This window comes from Eumetopias jubatus, unplaced genomic scaffold (genome assembly GCF_037043125.1).
Source record: "Eumetopias jubatus isolate StellerSeaLion01/CBP00866 unplaced genomic scaffold, mEumJub1_p1.0 scaffold_3, whole genome shotgun sequence".
NCBI classification, from domain to species: Eukaryota; Metazoa; Chordata; class Mammalia; order Carnivora; family Otariidae; genus Eumetopias; species Eumetopias jubatus.
This window is the reverse complement of record NW_028274809.1, coordinates 128,794,752-128,815,515: the sequence shown is the minus strand read 5'-3', so window position 1 is coordinate 128,815,515 and position 20,764 is coordinate 128,794,752. Positions and strand designations below refer to the sequence as shown.

General features: G+C 38.2%; 1 protein-coding gene and 1 long non-coding RNA gene across 10 annotated transcripts in view; one reads left to right on the top strand and one right to left on the bottom strand.

Annotated features, from left to right (window-relative positions):
• Nucleotides 1–584: 584 nt before the first annotated feature.
• Nucleotides 585–15,947, bottom strand: LOC114211663 (uncharacterized). 2 transcript variants are annotated; one of them, XR_003609806.2, is made up of 3 exons: nt 15,151–15,947; nt 1,277–1,496; nt 585–664 (listed from the first exon to the last, which is right to left on the bottom strand). It is a non-coding gene; the product is annotated as an uncharacterized LOC114211663 (long non-coding RNA). The 2 variants fall into 2 exon arrangements; XR_015767891.1 differs by lacking the exons at nt 585–664; nt 1,277–1,496 and adding exons at nt 6,237–7,446; nt 8,225–8,289.
• SPART (spartin) overlaps nt 15,447–20,764 on the top strand; it is a 28,535-nt gene continuing 23,217 nt past the window's right edge. The window contains exons 1-3 of one of the 8 annotated variants that reach the window (XM_088021807.1): nt 15,711–15,865; nt 17,506–17,659; nt 19,077–19,888. In XM_088021807.1, the coding sequence (XP_087877933.1) occupies nt 19,079–19,888 (810 nt within the window). In that variant the 5' untranslated portion in view covers nt 15,711–15,865; nt 17,506–17,659; nt 19,077–19,078. Of the gene's footprint in view, nt 15,570–15,710; nt 15,881–16,404; nt 16,507–17,505; nt 17,660–19,076; nt 19,889–20,764 lie in introns of those variants that run through there. The other 7 variants (XM_028106250.2, XM_088021806.1, XM_028106268.2 and 4 more) reach the window with 7 other exon arrangements.

Below are 20,764 nucleotides of genomic sequence, written 5' to 3'. Positions count from 1 at the left end.
TTACCTTATATCAGTGGTGAAATCGATAGAGACAACATTACTAGGTTAATGGGCAATATTGTTATACTGAATTTTAGCTCTATGATAGTATGTCTGTGCCTAATGTAAGTATTGGAGAAAGACAACAACTCCCATGACATTTCTGGGCAGAGTAATCTATCTATTACAGATTTCCAAGTTATAACTGAACTTTCAGAGCCTCCCTGGCATCTCAAAAGATTCTTTGTCCATGGAGGTATTAAAGGACTACAGGGAATAGGAAAGTGTCACTTTGGGTTGAAAGTGGTGGCTGTGTTAACACACCAATATGAACATTCAGAACTTAAGGGTAGGGGAGGGAGAGGTGCCTGGGTGGCTCAGTCGTTAAGCGTCTGCCTTCGGCTCAGGTCATGATCCCAGGGTCCTGGGATCGAGCCCCACATCGGGCTCCCTGCTCAGCGGGAAACCTGCTTCTCCCTCTCCCACTTCCCCTGCTTGTGTTCCGTATCTCGCTGTGTCTCTGTCAAATAAATAAATAAAATCTTTTAAAAAAAAGAAAAAAGGGTAGGGGAGGGAGCAGGAACTAAAACAAATTCTTACCACCTTATGCAAAAAACTTTTATTTGACAAGTTGAACTCGCTTGCCTCTCTGGAGTAACACACATCTTCAGAGATTTTCACAGATCTGTGAAACAGAGAGAGTAATACCCATAGGGTGTTTCTGAGAGTAAAATGAGGTAATATGGACACAAAGTGCCCCAGTATAATGCTCGTACCTGGGAGATACTAAACAATTGTTAGTTCTCTTTCTCCCTGCTTTTCCCATATGTACAATCACCTCCAGTGTCTCCATCTCAGTAAATAGCATCTAGAGGCATGTCCAGTTGCTTAACCCCAAATCTGAAAGACACCCTAACATCCTCCTCTCGCTCCACCTCCCCTCCCCGCTCCCAAACTTCAGGGAACCTATTAGGATAGCTCTAGGACTAACCATTCTGGGCTGCAGATTCAGTTTTACATGTTATTTTAATGGCAATGGAGGAATTTTCTCCAAAGATAAAAAATTTAAACACCAGTAGAAATATATATAAATATATCATTTTAAAATCACCCAAGTGATTGCAAAGTAAAATAGCTACCATTTATTCAGCATCTGCTATGTTCAAAGTGTATTTTTGAAATTTAACAACCTCTTAAGTAGTACTTACAATGTGCCAGGCACATTTGATTTAATGGAAACAATTTTTATCCTAAGCATTTTACACAGACTGACTCATGAAGTAGTTATTATCATTACCTTGTTTTACCGTGAGGAAACGGTGGCGCAGATAGGTAAAGCAAATTTGCCCAAGATCACAGAGGCGATCAGTGGCAGATTGAGAATATGAACACAGGCAGCTGGTTTTAAGGTCTGTGCTCTTGACTACTCCAATCGGCTGCCTTTTGTGAGGTACAGAGCACTGCATACATTATCTTATTTGATCCCCAGTGTCATCTTATGAAGTAGCTCTTGTTACCTGAATTATACAAAAGAGAGAACTGAAGCACTGAGAGGAAATTGCCCAAATTTATGTAGGCAGTAGGTAAGACTGCTAGGATTCAAACACAAATTCATTTGATAGTCCATGATTCTAGTATATATTTATTTTTAGAGCCAAATCAAAGAAACCAGCAAATTTGTAGTCTTGGCAAAATTTTCTCTGTCCTAGGATGTTTCAGATTCTTCCAAAGTATGTTACCTTTTGGGAACTGGATAACCAACCTTAAGATACTGTGTTCCAGTAGAAAAACGCTAAGGTTTTAAAGCCAAAAACTCCATTTTAAATTATAGTTCTACCACTTACCAGTTATGAGATTTTGATCATGTTACTTAGTGTTAACAAACTTCATTCTGTATGGTTTGGAGAGAAGGGGAATTCAAAGATTATATATGGAAACTATTCATACTGAGCATACAGTAATAGTTATTCAACAAAACATTAATTTTGACAAAATAGTAATTCTGAAAACGATCTTTGGGAATCTTGGCTTTGTTAGGTGTTTGCTGTGTTGTTTGGAATATATTAAACTTCCTGAGCTTCCATTTCTTCATCTGACGATAGCCTCCTTATTGGTTTATTGGGGGGTGAAATAAAATGAGGGAGGTAAAATGATCAGCCAAGGACCTTCCACACAGTTGGGCTTCAAAAAATTGATACTACTATGACCCCAAATTTGACTTTTTGGAAAATTTAATGGAAACTGTTTTCATCTGAAAGAGTTAAATTCCAAAGTCCTTAGTTAATATATCCTGATGGAGTAATTTATAGACTCGAGAGTAGGCTTAATACATATGTAGTTTCTGTGGGCTGCTGAAAACTGGGTATTGTTAGCATTTTAATTTCTTTCACTTCGGTAGTGCATAGGGAGCACCCCACTGTTACAAGCAAGGCTTGCAACTAAATACAGTTCAGTGATGCTTAGCTATGCTGTGATCTGACACCATAGGAACTTGTCTATATGTAAATTAAAGAATTTTTTTGGATGACAGAACTGATTCTTTTAAAAAGAAACAAGTATTTTCAAGTTCCACTTCTGTCCTGAATGTGATTTTTTAAAGCCAATAACTTCTTTGTTGGTAATAACAATACCAGTTGTTCCAAACAGACTGATCCTATAGAAAAAATAAATTCAAATTTATTTGATTTCTCATCTTCATATGGCACCAAGTCTTTACAGCTATATTAGGTGGACGAGTGTTTTTTAAAGTTTGTGTTGCTATAGGAAAAGAGACTTTATTTTTAAAGAAACAGCTTCAATTAGAAATCCAAACTGACAAAAAAAAAGACTAAGAAACAAACTGTTCAGAAAATAAATATGATTGAATGATGATGAAGAAAGAATTTCTGGAAAGAATTGCTTGAAAAGTTTTAACTATAAAAATGTAACCGTTGGTATATTTTTATAAAGTGTTACAAAATTAGCAGGCTTCTGTTTTTCTTTCTTTTTTAATTTCATGAACAACATCTTTGTTTATGAACTCTATATGAACTTATGCATTCAAATCTGTGTTTTGTTGAGTATTGTGTTCCTGGTTATTTGCTATAACATCAGTTTATTTGGGCAGTCAGGCTGGGATGGGCCAACTCCAAGAACTGAGAGTGCTGAAGAAGGGATTTCTAGACCTAGATCTTTCCACTGAAATTGCCTGGATATTGCCAGAAAGTGTTAGCTGTTCTGCAGTGGGAATCCCTCCAACACAATCAGGATATCCAATAATGAATTCCTAGTGTTCGGTGGATTTTACCAGCAAGTCATCACACATTTTTCTTCTTAGCTTCCCTAATAAGTGACATACTCAAGAGGGGAAGGGGCTAGTGTCTAACTAGTATCACAGCCAACCAGCCCTAAAGATACCTTCTTAAGAGTCTTTATTCTTATAACCCCCAATTACATGGAACTTGAAAAACCTTTATAAGTCTACATGGGATACTTAAATATAACCACCATTTTAATAATGTTGAAAATATAACCACTTTGGTGTTTTATCAAGGGGTTCTTTCACATTCCACTTACAGGTTTCTTCTATAAAAAGACAAGCAGAGTTCAAACAGAAGTTCAAACTTCGGGTGTATTCTTGGTGATCTCTGACTGAAGGGCATTTATATTTTCTTTGAGCTCCATCTTTACCTCTTAGAGAAAATCTGATGCTGTCTTCGAGATGTCCAAAAATTCCCAAGGGTTTTACAGTCTCAAGGACACCTCTCAGTCTAGGCTTTTACTTTCCCTAATTCAGTTCATGGATTCTCTCAGCATTATTCATATATTTGTCTTGTTCTGGACCATGTACACAAGATGGGTATGGAGCCTCTTTTCTAAATTTCTCACCAAAACAAAACAAAAACAGAACACAAAGAATTTTTTGAAAACTACACTGAAGGATTCAGGGAACTTAGGCTTCTTACATCACAATAGCAAAAACAACTTCAAATGCAGAATCAGGCAGCTTTTTTCTTCTGAGTCCTCTGTCAATCTACCATGTTGTTTTTCCTACCTTCTCAGTTTTCACTGCCCCACATCCCCCACTCCACCTGCTGCCAGTCTGCTCATTTCTAATGTACTATTACAAAATGCTGTAAGTGTTCATTTATTTTCTCTTATTTGCCTGTGTCCTTGGGGACTCACCCTGACTCTAAGTGGCTTACCAAGATTTCCTTAAAGCAATGCAGTTGCTATAAGAAGAATTTTGGTGTTTGGTTTTAAACTCTACCCCACCCCCTTATTATGCATTTTAATTGTATAGAAGATGAGGTATTTTACTAAACCAGCCATTAGCCTCTGTATAACATAATATAAAAAATATCAACTTGGCTAGAACAAAGCCAAATCAGGCTAGTAAGAAATATTAAAGGAATTGTTTTCCATACTTTAATAGATTGGTTTTTTTTAAGGGTATATATATATATATATATATATATATATATATATATATATATATATGCTAAGGAAGAGACTCAATATTTCATATGGAAATATAAACTTACAAAGCCTACATAAGTATCTCCAACTCTATGAGTAAGAAATTACTTTTATCTATTTATTACTCAGTTTCTAAAATGCTGCATTTGTCCAGGATCCACTATTTGCTCTGTGAGGGGAAAATTATACCATACTAAGAACATCACAGTTATTGATCTTTGGTCAAATTCATGCTTTCCATATGCAAAAAGTTTAAGGAAGAAAAGTGTAATGATATCATACATTGAAGACCTAGCCTCATGTGGAACTCTTAGAATATTATCATCACATTAGTCTTCAACATATTGTACTTACCAGGAGTTTTATTTTACACCGAGTCATTCTATTGAGCTTAACATGAGCTGGGAGCAAAGGTAATATCACGATTGATAACCTAAATCAGTTCATTTTATGTGGACAGAATTTCTCTGCCTTTACATTTATAAATATTAAAATTAGAATAGAATTGAAGCTGAATTCTGTCCCATTCTAGAAATAAATGATAATCATCTAGAAATATATGAATTGGAAAAAGTCCCTGTCACCTCTTCAAGATATATTTCCAATAAATATGTACTTCTTGTTCAATAAATATTTATCCAAACATAAAATACATATAAATATAAATAATTATAATAATCACTCTACCCAGGAGGTATTTTTCAAACTGCTTTAAATATAATACATATACCATGAAGTTCACTCATTTTAAATGTACAATTCAATGAATTTTATGTTTACAGAATTATAAAACCATCATCACAATCTAATATTAGAACATTTCTATCACCCTAAAAAAAACAAACCCATGCCCATTTACAGTCAATTCCAATTACCAACCACAGCCACAGGCAACTACCACTCCACTTTCTATTTGCCATTAAAAAAATTTACAAAAATAGAATCATATATGTTCATGTCTGGATTCTTTCACTGAGGTTTATCCATGTTGCAGTATTTTGGGGACAAAATAATACCAACTATATGGATTTATCACATTTTCAGAAATCCATTCATCAGTTGATTGATCCTTGTTGTTTGGGTTATTTTTACTTCTTGGCCTTTTAAAATGCTATGAACATTTCTGTCAAGTATACCTGGACACTTTGTATATGTGTACCAGTATTTGTACTGTTTGTATTATATGTATTATAGGTGTTCTATTTCCAGAATAAGGCAGGATTCAGCACCAATTCTATCTCAATTTTAACATTTATCGATGAGAAAGCTGAGAAACTCTATTCACCTAAACTAAATAAAGAGAAGTGGAAGGAATTTTCTAACAGCAGCATCACTTGATTTTTTTGAACCAAGAGATGAAAACATGTACACAACTTCACCTCTGATGGGAATGGCAGGTCATAAAGTAAGTCTACATATAACTTTTTAAGGAACAAATTGATTACCAAAATATGGCTGCATCATTTTACATTGTACCAGTAATACATGAGGGTTTGAATTTCTCCACATCCTTGTCAACACTTGTTAGTATCTATCTTTTTTTATTACAGATACTCTAGTGGACAAATTATGACATATTGTGTTTATTTCCATTTTTCTAAAGACTAATTACATTGAACATATTTTCATATGCTTTCTGGCCATTTGTACATCTTTGGAGAAATGTCTATTCAAATCCTTTGCCCATTTTTAAATTATATTACATACCTTTTTAGTTACTAAGTTATAATAGTTCTTTATATATTCTAAATACAAGTCAGATATAATAATTTGCAAATTATTTCTCATAGTCTGTGGGTTTTATTTTCAATTTCTTTTTTTAAAAGATTTTATTTATTTATTTGACAGAGAGAGAGAGAGAATGAGAGCAGGAATACAAGCAGGGGGAGTGGGAGAGGGAGAAGCAGGCTTCCTGCGGAGCATGGAGCCCGATGTGGGGCTCAATCCCAGGACCCTGGGATCATGACCTGAGCCGAAGGCAGATGCTTAATGACTGAGCCACCCAGGTGCCCTTTATTTTCAATTTCTTGATGGTGTCTTTTGAAGAGCAAAAGGTTTTAATTTTGATGATGTACAACTTACCAATTTTTCTTTTATTGCCTATATTTTGGGGGTGGTAACTAAGAAATCATTGCTTCACCCAAGTTTATGAAGATTTACTCATGTTTTCTTCTAAGGGTTTTATAGTTTTAGTTCTTACAGTTAAGTCTTTGATCCATTTTGTGTTCATTTTTTAGTATGGTATGAGATAAGGGTCCAAATTCACTTTTTGAATGAATTTCCAATTGTTCCATTTGTTGAAAAGAATATTTCTTTCCCATCAGATTTTCTTGGCACTTTTGTTGAAAACTAGTTCACTATAAATGGGCTTATTTATGGGTTCTTAATTCTGTTCCATTGTTCAATTCTATCCTACACATGTTTGTCCTTATGCTAGTACCAAACTGAACTGATTACTGAAGCTCTGTAGTAAATTTTGATATCATAAAGTGTGGGGGGAGCTAAGATGGTGGTGGGAAGACCCTAGGCTTACCTCGTCCCTCAAACACAGCTAGATAACTATCAAATCATTCTGAATACCCAAGAAATTGACCTGCAGATTGACAAACTGCACAATTAGAGGGAAAGAAGAGGCCACATTGAGGAAGGTAGGAAGTGTGGAGATGGGCTTTAGGGGAGAAAAGGATCATGGGTGCTGCAGAAGGGAGGGAGCCCTGGTTGCGGAAACAGGCAAGACAGAGTGGAGCACACAGGGATATACACAAGGGGAACACTTCCTCAAAGCCATTGGCTGGGTAAACAAGAGGGATTGATTTTCGTGAGTTTTTGCAACCAGTGGGGCTCAAAAACTGGAGTTTTAGAGGTCCACAGGCTTGGCTGGGATAGAGTCCTGATGGGACTCCCCTACTCCAGGAGAGAAGGCATGCAAGCAATCCTGGGGTGGATGGCACAACCTGAGCATCACCAAAGGCTCATGGGGAGAGACTGTTCACTCTTCTTAGAGTGCACCTGTGAGAAGAGACATTTGCAGAGTTGCCCCTCAGGTGACAAAAGATCCAGTGGACACCATTTCCCTCCCCCACCCCTCAGCATAGGCACAGAGATACCTGCTGAGGGTGGCTAACCCAAATACTGGAGCTTTAGCCTGCTTTGCTCCAAATTCCACACCCCTGTGTTCTAGTGTGATTGCCCTTCTCAGTCAGACTTGCATCAGTCCCAGCATGGTGAGATCTTCCCCTGGAAGACCAGTGCAGGTTCCCACCTCACCAGGTCCTTAAAGTTTGGAGTTTTTAAAAGTCAGCAGATTTGGCTGGGATAGAGCCCAAAGTGCAATGCACTGCTCCAGGCAGGCAAGCACCCTGGAGACAGCATGAAAACAACGATCTGAAAAATGCCTGGGATGCACTAGGAGAAATTATTCGCTCTTCTGGGAGTGCTCTCTAAGAGCAGCAAGCATTGAGTCCTCTCTCTGGGGACAAAGAAACTGGCTGGTGTCATTTCCCTTCCCCACCCCTCAGCAGAAACCAACTTCACTAAACAGCACAGTGCCAACGCTGGCTGCCTAACCTGCTTACACCAAGTTCCACCTCCTTGCTCTCCGCTGGTGCTGCTTTTCTTGGGCAGGTATGCCTAAGGACCAGCACAGCAGGCCCTTTTCCCAGAAGACCAGCACAAGATCCTGAATGCACCATGTCTACCAACCACAAAGTTCTACAGGCTTCAGTTCTAGAAGTAGCATCAGGTTTCATTTAACAAGCAGACCAGAGCACACCTGGTTAAAACTCACCTCACTCTGGCCAAGGTCCACAGACTGCCCACTGCAGGCAAGGAGAACCTTTGCAGATGACTGACCTGAGGGAAAGAGAGACCAAAACATAGCAGCAGAGTATAAACAGCACATACCAGAGACACTCCTTGGAGCACCAGGCCCTGGACACTATATGGCCTCCCCTTTTTAAGGCCATTACTCTCAGGAACAGGAGACATAACAGGCTTTTCTAATGCACAGAGGAAGACAGAGACCTAGACAAAATGCCAAGACAGAGGAATTCATTCCAAAAGAAAGAACAAGGTCACAGCCAGAGATCTAATGGAAACAGATATAAGTAATATGCCTAATGGAGAATTTAAAGCAACAATCATAAGGATATTCACTGGACCTGAGAAAAGCTGGAAAGACCCTTAGCACAAAGATAAAGTAGCTAAAAAACAATGGACAGAAATTAAAAATGCAATAACTGAAATTTGAAACCAACTGGCTAAAATGACCTAAAGGATGGAAGCAGCAGAGGAACAAATAAGTGATATAGAAGATAGAGTTATGGAAAATAATGAAGCTGAACAAAAGAGAGAAAGAAAAACTATGGATCACAAAAGCAGACTTAGAGAACTCAGTGACCATATCAAATGTAGTAACATTTGTATCACAGAAGTCCCAGAAGAATAGGAGAGACAAAAGTGAGCTGAAGGTTTATTTGAGGAAGTAATAGCTGAAAACTTACCTAATCAGGGGAAAGAAATAGAGATCCAAATTCACAAGGCACAGAGAACTCCCATCAATATCAACAAAAGCAGGCCAACATTAAGACACTGTAGTTAAATTTGCAAAATATAGTGATAAAGAAAAAAAATCCTAAAAGCAGCAAGACATTTCCCTAACTTGCAAGGGAAAACCCATAATCTATTGGCAGATCTCTCAACAGAAACCTGGCAAGCCAGAAGAGAGTGACATGATATATTTAACCTGCTGAATGGGAAAAATCTGCAGCCAAGAATACCCTATCCAGCAAGGCTATCATTCAGAACAGAAGAAGAAATAAAGAGTTTCCCAGACAAACCAAAACTAAAGCAGTTTGTGACCACTAAACCAACCCTGCAAAAAAATATTAAAAGGGACACTTTGAGTGGGAAGGAAAGACCAAAAGTGACAAAGATAGAAAGGAACAGAGAAAATCTCCAGAAACAATGACAAAACAAGTAATAAAATGGCACTAAATATTTATCAATCAATAATTACTCTAAATGTAAATGGCTAAATGCTCCAATCAAAAGACATAGGGTGTCAGAATGGATAAAAAACAAGACCCACCTATATGCTGCCTGTAAGACTCATTTTAGACCTAAAGACATATGCAGATTGAAAGTGAGGGGATGGAGAAACATTTATCATAAAAACGGACATCAAAAGAGAGCCAGAGTAGTAATACTTATATCAGACAAACTAGATTTTAAACCAAAGACTATAACAAGAGATGAAGAAGGGCACTTGTGTCATAATAAAGGGGACTATCCAACATAGTCCCCTTTACATATCCAACATAGATATGTAAATATCTATGGGGAGCACCCAAATATATATATGAAACAATTAATAACAAACATAAAGGAATTCATTGATAAAAACACAATAATAGTAGGGGACTTTAACGCCCCATTTCCAACAAGGGACAGATCATCTAAGCAGAAAATCAACAAGGAAATAATGGCTTTGAATGACAAACTGGACCATATGGACTTAACGTATATATTCAGAACATTCCATCCTAAAGCAGCAGAATACACATTCTTTTCAAGTGCACATGGGACATTCTCCAGAATAGATCACATACTAGGTCACAAATCAGTGCTCAACAAGTACAAAAAGATTGAAATCATACCATGCATATTTTCTGACCAAAATGCTATAAAACTTGAAGTCAACCACAAGAAAAAATTTGGAAAGATGACAAATACCTGGAGGTTAAACAACATGCTACTAAAGAATGAATGGGTCAATCAGGAAACTAAAGAAGAAATTAAAAAAATACATGGAAACAAATGAAAATGAAAACACAATGGTTCAAAACCTTTGGGATGCATCAAAAGCAGTCATAAGAGGAAGTATATTGTAATATAGGCCTACCTCAAGAAGCAAGAAAAATCTCAAATAACCTAACCTTAAACCTAAAGGAGCTAGAAAAAGAATAACAAACAAAGCCTAAAGCCAGCAGAAGAAGGGAAATAATACAGATTAGAGCAGAAATAAATTATATTCAAGCTTAAAAAAAAAAAACAGAACAGATTAATGAAACTAGGAGCTGGTTCTTTGGAAAAAATTAATAAAATTGATAAACCCCTAGCCAGACTTACCAAAAAGAAAAGAGAAAGGACCCAAATAAATAAAATCACAAGTGAGAGGGGAGAAATAACAACACCACAGAAGTACAAAGAGAATATTATGAAAAATTATATGCCAACAAATTGGACAATCTGAAAGAAATGGATAAATTCCTAGAAATACATAAATTACCAAAACTGAAACAAGAATAGAAAAATTGAACAGACCAATAGCCAGCAAAGAAATGGAATCAGTAATCAAAAATCTCCCAACAAATAAAAGTCCAGTCCAGGTGATTTCACAGGGGAATTCTACCAAACAGTTAAAGAAGAGTTAATACCTATTCCTCTCAAACTGTTCCAAAAAAAACAGAAATGGAAAGAAAACTTCTAAACTCATTCTGCGAGGCCAGCATTACCCTGATGCCAAAACCAGACAAAAACTCCATTAAAAAAAGAGAACTACAGGTCAATATCCCTGATGAACATAGATGCAAACATAGATGCAAAAATTCTCAACAAAATACTAGCACATCAAATCCAACAGTACATTAAAAGAATCATTCACCACCATCAAGTGGGATTTATTCCTGGGCTGCAAGTGTGGTTTAATATTTGCAAATCAATCAACGTAATATACCACATTAATAAAAGAACAGATAAGAGCCATATGATCCTCTCAATAGATGCAGAAAAAGCATTTGACAAAGTACAACATTCATTCATGATAAAAACCCTCAACAAAGTAGGGATAAAGGGAACATACCTCAACATCCTGAAGGCCATATATGAAAAACCCACAGCTAATATCATCTTCAATGGGGAAACACTGAGAGCTTTTCCTCTACAGTCAGGAACAAGACATGGATGTCCACTCTCACCACTGTTATTTAACATAGTACTGAAGTCCTAGCCTCAGCAATCAGACAACAACAACAACAAAAATAAAAGGCATCCAAACTGGCAAGGAAAAAGTCAAACTTTCACTATTTGCAGGTGACATGATACTTTATCTAGAAAACCTAAAGACTCCACCAAACAATTGCTAGAACTGATACATGAATTCAGTAAGGTCACAGGATACAAAATCAATGTACAGAAATCCATGGCATTTCTATACAACAATAATGAAGTAGCAAAAAGAGAAATTAAGGAATCAATCCCATTTACAATTGCACCAAAAACCATAAGATACTTAGGAATAAACCTAACCAAAAAGGTAAAAGATGTATACTCTGAAAACTATAGGATGCTGATGAAAGAAACTGAAGATGACACAAAGAAATGGAAAAACATTCCATGCTCATGGATTGGAAAAACAATATTGTAAAAATGTCTACACTGCCCAAGACAATCTACACCTTTAATGTAATCCCTATCAAAATACTACCAGCATTTTTCACAGAGCTAGACCAAACAATCCTAAAATTTGTACGGAACCACAAAAGACCCTGAACAGCCAAAACCGATCTTGAAAAAGAAAAGCAAAGCTGGAAGCATCACAATTCTGGAGTTCAAGTTTATATAACAAAGGTGTAGTGATTAAAACAGTATGGTACTGGCACAAAAAGAGACACATAGATCAATGAAACAGAATACAAAACCCAGAAATGGACCCACAATTATAATGTCAAGTAATCTTCAACAAAGCAGGAAAGAATATCCAATGGGAAAGAGTGTCTTCCAAACCATAAGAGACTCTTAATCTCAGGAAACAAACTGAGGGTTGCTGGAGTGGAGGGGGGTGGGAGGGATGGGGTGGCTGGGTGATGGACATTGGGGAGGGTATGTGCTATGGTGAGTGCTGTGAATTGTGTAAGACTGATGAATCACAGACCTGTACCCCTGAAACAAGTAATACATTATATGTTAATTAAAAAAAAGTTTTCAACAAATGGTGTTGGGAAAAATGGACAGCAACATTCAAAAGAATGAAACTGGACCACTTTCTTACACACCATACACAAAAATAAATTCAAAATGGATGAAAGACCTAAATGTGAGATAGGAAACCATCAAAATCCTAGAGGAGAACACAGGGAATAACCTAACCTGGCCATAGAAAATTCTTACAAGATATGTCTCCCGAGGCAAAGGAAACAAAAGCAAAAATAAACTATTGGAATTTCATCAAAATAAAAAGTTTCTGCACAGCAAAGGAAGCAATCAACAAAACTAAAAGGTAATCTATGGAATGGGAGAAGATATTTGCAAGTGACATATCTGATAAAGGGTTAGTATCCAAAATATATAAAGAACTTATAAAACTGAGCACCCAAAAAACAAATAATCCAGTTAAAAAATGGGCAGATGACATAGACATTTTTCCAAAGACGACATATAGATAGCTAACAGACACATGAAAAAATGCTCAACATCACTCATCATCAGGGAAATACAAATCAAAACCACAATGAGATACTACCTCACACCAGTCAGAATGGCTAAAATTAACAACTCAGGAAACAATGGACATTGGCCAGGATGCAGAAAAAGGGGAACCCTCTTGGACTGTTGGTGGGAATGCAAACGGGTGCAGCCGCTCTGGAAAACAGTATGGAGGTTTCCCAAAAAGTTAAAAATGGAACTACCCTACAATCCAGCAATTGCACTACTAGGTATTTACCCAAAAGATTTTTAAAAAATACTGATTCAAAGGGATAGATGCACCCTGATATTTATAGCAGCATTATCAACAATAGCCAAATTACAGAAAGAGCCCAGATGTACATCAACTGATGGATAAAGAATAGATAGATGATAGATAGATAGATAGATAGATAGATAGATAGATAGATAGATAGATTGATTTATATAATGGAATATTACACAGCCACCAGAAAGAATGAAATTTTGCCATTTGCAATGCTGTGGATAGAGCCAGAGAGCATTATGCTAAGCAAAATAGGTCAGGCAGAGAAAGACAAATACTGTATGACTTCATATGTGGAATTTAAGAAACAAAACAGATGAACCTATAGGAAAAAAAAGAGAGAGAGCGGCAAACCAGGAAACAGACTCAACTATAAGGAACAAACCGAGGGTTCCTGGAGCAGAAGTGGGCAGGGGGATGGGTAAAATGGGTGATGGTTATGGAGGGCACTTGTAGTGATGAGCCCTGGGTGTTGTATGAAAGTGATGAATCACTGTATGTTAACCAATGGAAATTCAAATAAAAACTCAAAAAATAAAAGAAATAAAACAAAACAAAAAAATGTCCTTCACCTTTGTTCTTTTTCAAGATTGTTTTGGCTATTCTGGCTCCTTTGCATTTCCATGTGAGTTTAGGATTAGCTTGCCAATTCCTGCAAAATAGTTGTCTGGGATTTTCTTAGGGATTATGTTCCATCTGTAGATCAATTTGGGGAATATTGCCATTATAACAATATTAAATCTGTCTGCAAATATGGAATGTCTTTCCATTCATTTAGGTCTTCTATAAACACTCAGCAATGTTTTGTAGTTTTTGGTGTACAAGTCTTGCACTTATTTGGTTAAATTTATTCCCAAGTATTTTGTCCTTGATAGTATTCTCATGACATTCTTAATTTCATTTTTGGAGCGTTCATTGCTAGTGTTTAGCAATACTATTGACTTTTGTACATTGATCCTTTATCCTGCAACTTTGATGCACTTAGTAGCTTTGTAGTAAATTTTACGGTTTTCTATATATAATGACCTTGTATTTAGAAATTTCAAGTTTTTAAACACTTTTTTATGGCTATTGCAAAATTTTAAAATTAGATTTAAATTTATGTACCTATGATGCAAAGAAGTTTGATAGGTGATCAAGAAAAGACTTTCCAGAATAAAGAAATATTATATTGGGATAAATTTTCATGAAGAACTATGGAAATACAGGTTCAGGAAGAAGAGGAATGATGCAAAATTTTGTATTAAAGAAAAGCTTGTTCATGTAGTTATAAAAATTGATGAAGAATATCAAATTGCCTGGTATTAAGGTTCCACTGGCTACATTTAGAAGGGTTATGTAGCAGTTTTATTTTAAAAATGTCAATTTACTATAGAACAATTTGCATCTTTTGCAACTATTTAAATCAGATCAAAATTTTTATGTATGGTCTATCTAAAAATGAGGGAAAAGGTACAGTCACATTTTTCCAGAATTCTTCTAGGGAGTATAAGAGCAAAATCATTTAAACCCTTGTATTAACGCATACCTTCCTAACAGGTTTTTCTCTTTGGGATGACTGCTACCTTTCTTCGATTTGGGGAAATTCCCAAATGGCCCCTAACTTAAAAGCCTCATCCAGGCATCACACAACAGTCCTCATCATTAATTAATTTTGATTGAGGTAAATAATTCATCTAGAATTAAGTCACTGCCATCCCTCAACAAGTCACTTAGCTAGGCGTAAATGCTCAGGGCACTACATGTATAATTTTTTAAAGGCAAGTCTATTGAAGAATATAAAATGTCATCTATAGCATTTTAGTAATTTTAAAGAAGTTTTGGAGAAAGGTAAGGTATGTTCACTTTGATTTTCCCTTTTTAGCCTCACAATCATAAATGGTAATTAGCACAGTTGCTCTTCATCCTGAGGAGTCAGGAATTTAACATTGACCATACTGCTATACACACACACACACACGCACCTCGAGACTTTTACCATTGCAGGTAACCGTCTTAGAATACATTAGTAACAAAGATTAGGTTCCAGAAGAGTTGGGAGAATCAGCCTTTGTTCTCCCACGTGCACTGTGTCCAGGGCTGCTCCCTCTAGCCGCGACCGCTCTCACTGCCCACCACTCTTTCCTAGCCCCTCCACCAGCCTTGGTTCGCCTGGGGAGAAAGATATCGCGCAAGCGCGGGGGCTGACGACGTGCCGGCGAAGACCAGGGTTGGGGGTCCGGGTTGAGCGCCTGGTTCACGTGATTCTCTGGGAGCCTTCCGCCCTCGTCCTTTTCTCCTCACAGAGTTTCACCTTGACTCCACGATTCGAAGCTGGCTGACGTCTCCTCACACAGCATTTAGAAGGTCAGCGTGGGAAGGACTTAGGCTGGGCCGGCGGAGGGTAAGCCACCCGAGTGGGCGTCACGCGAAAGCCGATCTGCGGGTTCCTGCCGCGAGAGCGAGGGTTGACGGGCGGGGCGGCGCGGCCGCGCGACGTGGCGCGCTCTGGAGCGCGCGACTTGGAATGCTTTGTGAGTCCCAGCGTCAGGTCGCGCGTGCGTGCGAGGCGCTAAGAACCTCGGGACCGGTCTCGGCCCAGCGCTTCGTAGCGGTGCGGCGTCTGAGGGAGCGGGTCGCTGGGCTGCGGCAGCCGGCAGCCAGGCGGGGAACTCTTCAAGTGGCGCCGAAGCGCCCGAGGTCTGGAAGGCACAGGTGGGGCGGTGGCCGGCGGGGAAGGATTTGTCCTTGGCGCGGGCTGCCCACCCGCCCCCAGCCCGAGGCGGGCGGGTCGCGTGAGCGCCTGGCGGGGCGGGGGGAGGGGCAGGGCAGAGAAGGCCCGGAGCCCTCATCCAAGTATCAGACATGAAACTTTCTCGTTGATGGAAGCAATTTCGAGAGAATAGTTTGACAAGTTGTTCTTTTAGCCCCCATTTTATATTTATGGAACCTAACCTTCGAGCTCCGCGCTCCCTACGCCCTTCACTCCCATTTACTGGCTGACGCTGCCTCGCACTCCCACCCCTTTGATCGTGCAGTTGGAACATTCCTGTCGACCATTCTTGCTGCCTCATACGCGCTGTTTACTTGGTTTCGAAAAATGCCTGTGGTTTTGCGCCCTTACAGCTTCGTGAAAGTTCCGTAGTCTTTACAAAATGTCGGCAACCAATAGCAATTGTATTGGGAATGGATAGCGCACGGATTTTGCTCTTTCGAATACATTTGTTCATGTTCATTAGGGATCGAGCATCGCAGAGGCTCTCTCCGACCTAATTTCTATGTCTGAAAAAAGTTTCTCTTGGAATGTGCACTGTTTCGTGACACGGCATTATTGCGTTACGGTAGGGTTGGCCCATTTTCCCACTAATGAATTGTTTTACTCTTTCACTTAAGGATCCTCGAAATTTACTTTATTGCATTGTAATTTAATGGATTTGCGTTCAAGATTGTTGCTGCTTCTGAAATACTGGTTTAAATAAGAATTCAACAAGTTTTCTTTGAAATTTCCAAAGGCAAAACCAAGAAAAAAGGAACGTAAGACTGTCCCCAGTTACGAACGGAGCTATTTTTTTATTGCTTTTCTGTGCTATAACAGACCCCATTTGGTGACTTTCTAGGAAACCGGTTTGAAACAGGAAGGTTTTATGTTGGTTCTTTCTCACCCGTGGGCTTTCTGAAACGTCGTTTGTGTAGTTCCCTTGACAAGAATGGGTGGGATGCTATTGCAGGGAGTTGCATACAGGTATTTGAAAAAGCTCCGTCTTCTTTTTTTGTAAAGGGCCAGGTAGGCAGGCATTAGAGCACCTTTTGTATTAGAGACTACTTGTGATGTTGACCTTAGCTTGATGTTACTGCTTTTAGTGTTTATGGGATTGAACTAAATTGTCAGGTGTTTGATTCAGAATTTTACCTTTTCTCCTGAGATTTTTTTTTAAAGCTTACACGTTGCACATCCGCTCATAGTTATGTCTGAAACAAACACGTTTTACTTCTTTTATTAGAACGTGTCAAAAAATAAATACGCTATTTGTGTCTGGAACCAGGATTTGGGTTGGGATTTAAGAGGATTATACTGGTGTGGGTACTGTTTTATTTAATACTATAGATTGACATTCCAAAACTTGCTGTTCTCAACTTTAAAAATGAAAGTATGTGAGGGGCGCCTGAGTGGCACAGTTGGTTAAGCTGCCGACTCTTGGTTTCTGCTCAGGTGGTGAGATAGATCCCGGCCTCCCGCTCCATGCCCAGCTGGAGTCTGCTTAAGACTCTGTCTCCATCTCCCTGTGCCCCTCCCCACTTTAAATAAATAAAATCAGTCTTTATTTTTTTCTTTTTTAAAGACTTGGAGAGAAAGAGAGAGAGAGGGCAGAAGTTGGGAGAGAGGGGAGAGGGAGAAGCAAGCTCCCCGCTGAGCAGAGAGCCTGATGCTGCTCCATCCCAGGACCCCAGGATCATGACCTGAGCTGAAGGCAGACGCTTAACTGAGCGACTCAGGTGCCTCTTGATCTTTAAAAGAAATTTTAAAAATAAAAATTAAAGTATGTGGAATCAAGTAATAATGGTTTTTGTCTTTTCAAGCCACTTGATAAGGTCTTAACTGTGATTAGGGATATGACAGGTATTATTTATATTTTTGTTTTGTTTTTTAAAGTACTATTTTGCAGTTCTTACCCCTGTGAAATGCATTTTCTCAGTGACTGCTGAGAATATATCAAATCCTGGAATAAATCCCAAATTAAAAATACAGTATTTTAGTACAGACTTTTACTTTCTGTGCAGAAATTCCCAACTACATTTCACCTGATTTCCAGGTTTTTTCTCCTGCTAAACTTTTTCTTTCTCCCAAGATGGAGATGCCAGCAAGAAATGCTATTCAGCAGCTGACCCATGGAATTACACCACCATCACCACTTCCCCCCACCGCCCCACACACACTTTTCTTTTCAGTAGGCAGCCCATTTCCTCCAGTGACACATTATTTCAGGAAATCTTTCAGCACACATGTAACATAAGCTTTGAAATGTAGGTATAGACAAGATCAGATGTTGAACACCTTTTCACGTGCCATTTAAAGATCATCTTTTGTGAAGTACCTGTTCATGTTTTTTTCTCATTAACAGGAATAAGAGGTTATGCCTTTTTAATCTTGCTAGAGTTATTTTAATGGAGTTTTGGGAGGGAACAGGGCTAACTGTATGTGAGTAACCTGCCACCTTTAAGTGGAATTGGGTAACTTTAAAGCTTCATCCAGATAATTTTTTCTCATTTCTGTCCTCTCCAATGATTCAACCTCTTTTTTTTTTTTTTTTAAAGATTTGTTTATTTATTTGAGAGAAAGTTGTGGGCATGAGCAGGAGGGCCAGAGGGAGAGGAAGAGAGAATCCAAAGCAGATTCCTTGCTCAGCACAGAGCCTGACTCAGGGCTCAATCTCACGACCCTGAGATCATGACCTGAGCTGAAATCAAGAGTCGGATGGTTAAGTGAGAGAGCCACCCAGGCACCCTTCAACCTCATTTATAATTAGCTGGATATAATCTGGATTTATATTATAATGAATTTTAGAATGAGGCTCTTTGGTTCCAACATTAGCTACATGGTGGGAAACATTTATTTATTATAAGAAACTGTAACAAGAAAATTATTCAATAGATATATTCTGACTTGTTCTCTTCTGTTTTTAATTAAAATGGTATTTAGGAACAAGAGCATTATTTATCTATTCAGCAAATACAAATTGAGTGCATTCTCTATGTCAGATCTAATAATAGGGTTAGAAAATACAATAGTGAACAGGACAGACCAGCAAGGCTCCTGTCTTGTTGAAATATATTTAGGTAGGGGAAATTGATAATAATTCAGTAAACAAATAGTTAAATTAGATAATTAAAGATAATATTTTCTGTTTGGCAGAAATGGAGCAAGAACCACAAGATGGAGAGCCTGCTGAAATTAAGATCATCAAGGAAGCATACAAGAAGGCCTTTTTATTTGTTAATAAGGGACTGAATACAGATGAATTAGGTCAGAAGGAAGAAGCAAAGAACTACTATAAGCAAGGAATAGGACACTTGCTCAGAGGAATCAGCATATCATCGACAGAGCCTGAACACATAGGTGCTGGGTGGGAATCTGCTAGGCAGATGCAACAGAAAATGAAAGAAACACTACAGAATGTACGTACCAGGTTGGAAATTCTGGAGAAGGGTCTTGCCACTTCTCTACGGAATGATCTTCAGGAAGTACCCAAGTTATATCCAGAATTTCCACCTAAAGACATGCCTGAAAAGTCACCAGAGCCTCAGTCCTTTAGTTCACCTCCTCAGCACACTGAAGTAAATGGAAACACTTCAACGACAAGTACAGGGTTGGTTCCTGCACCTAGTTCTTTATCCTTACCATCTCAGAGTCATCCAGCAGAAGCACCTCCTGCTTATACTCCTCAGGCTGCTGAGGGTCATTACACTGTATCCTATGGAACAGAATCTGGGGAATTTTCATCAGTTGGAGAAGACTTTTATAGGAATCATTCTCAGCCACCTCCTCTTGAGACCTTAGGGCTAGATGCAGATGAGTTGATTTTGATACCAAACGGAGTACAGATTTTTTTTGTAAATCCTGCAGGGGAGGTTAGTGCACCTTCATATCCAGGGTACCTTCGAATTGTGAGGTTCTTGGATAATTCTCTTGATACTGTTCTAAACCGTCCTCCTGGGTTTCTTCAGGTAAGCCAAAGAAAAATGTAAACATAATTTGAAATATATATTGAATACATCATTTTTGTTTGTCAGTATTTATTATGTGTCTAGGACAATAAGTGCAAAAAGATTATTCTAGTTCCTTATTAATCTGTGAAATTTATGAGCCTTAAATATGTGTTTAATAGATTCTTTTTTTAAAGATACAAAATATTTTTATTTTTTTCAAAATTGTGTTTTAGTATTAAAATTGTGATGACAAGATCTGAGGGGCATCGGAGAATTCATCCTTAAAATTTTAATTCTTTATTGAAGAAGAAACCTAATAACTTCAATTTCAAAAGGGATTTATGTAACTCATGTGGATGTGTTAACTGTAGATTTCCACAAATGTTGTCAAGCCCCATCTGAGGGGTTGATCTGGGCTAGACCCAGCCCAGTATATCGAACAGTGGTTCTCAACCAGGGATGATTCCCGCCCCCAACTCTTCAACCCAAGGACATTTTGACAATGTCTGGAGACATTTTGGTTGTCACAACCGGGGGGTGGGTTGTGCTACTGCTACTGGCATATAGTAGGTAGAGGCCAGGTGGGACTGCTAAACTTCTAAACAGGATCAGTTCATCAATCAATATTATCTAACCCAAAATGTTAATCATGCAGAGGTTAAGAAACTTTGGTATAGAAGTAGAAATTGTGATGATAATTTAAGATGCATTTCTAACATTCCAAGCAGATAAATTTATCGGAAATGCCCTTGGTCCAAGAGTAAAGACTGGTGCTAAATAACAACTGGTTTTGTTAGGGAACTGCTGTGGAATTAATGAAATATTCTAAAGGCAATATTTTGAAGGTGATGTTGTAATAATCTGTTTTTAAATGATTGGACGTCAGTATAAGGA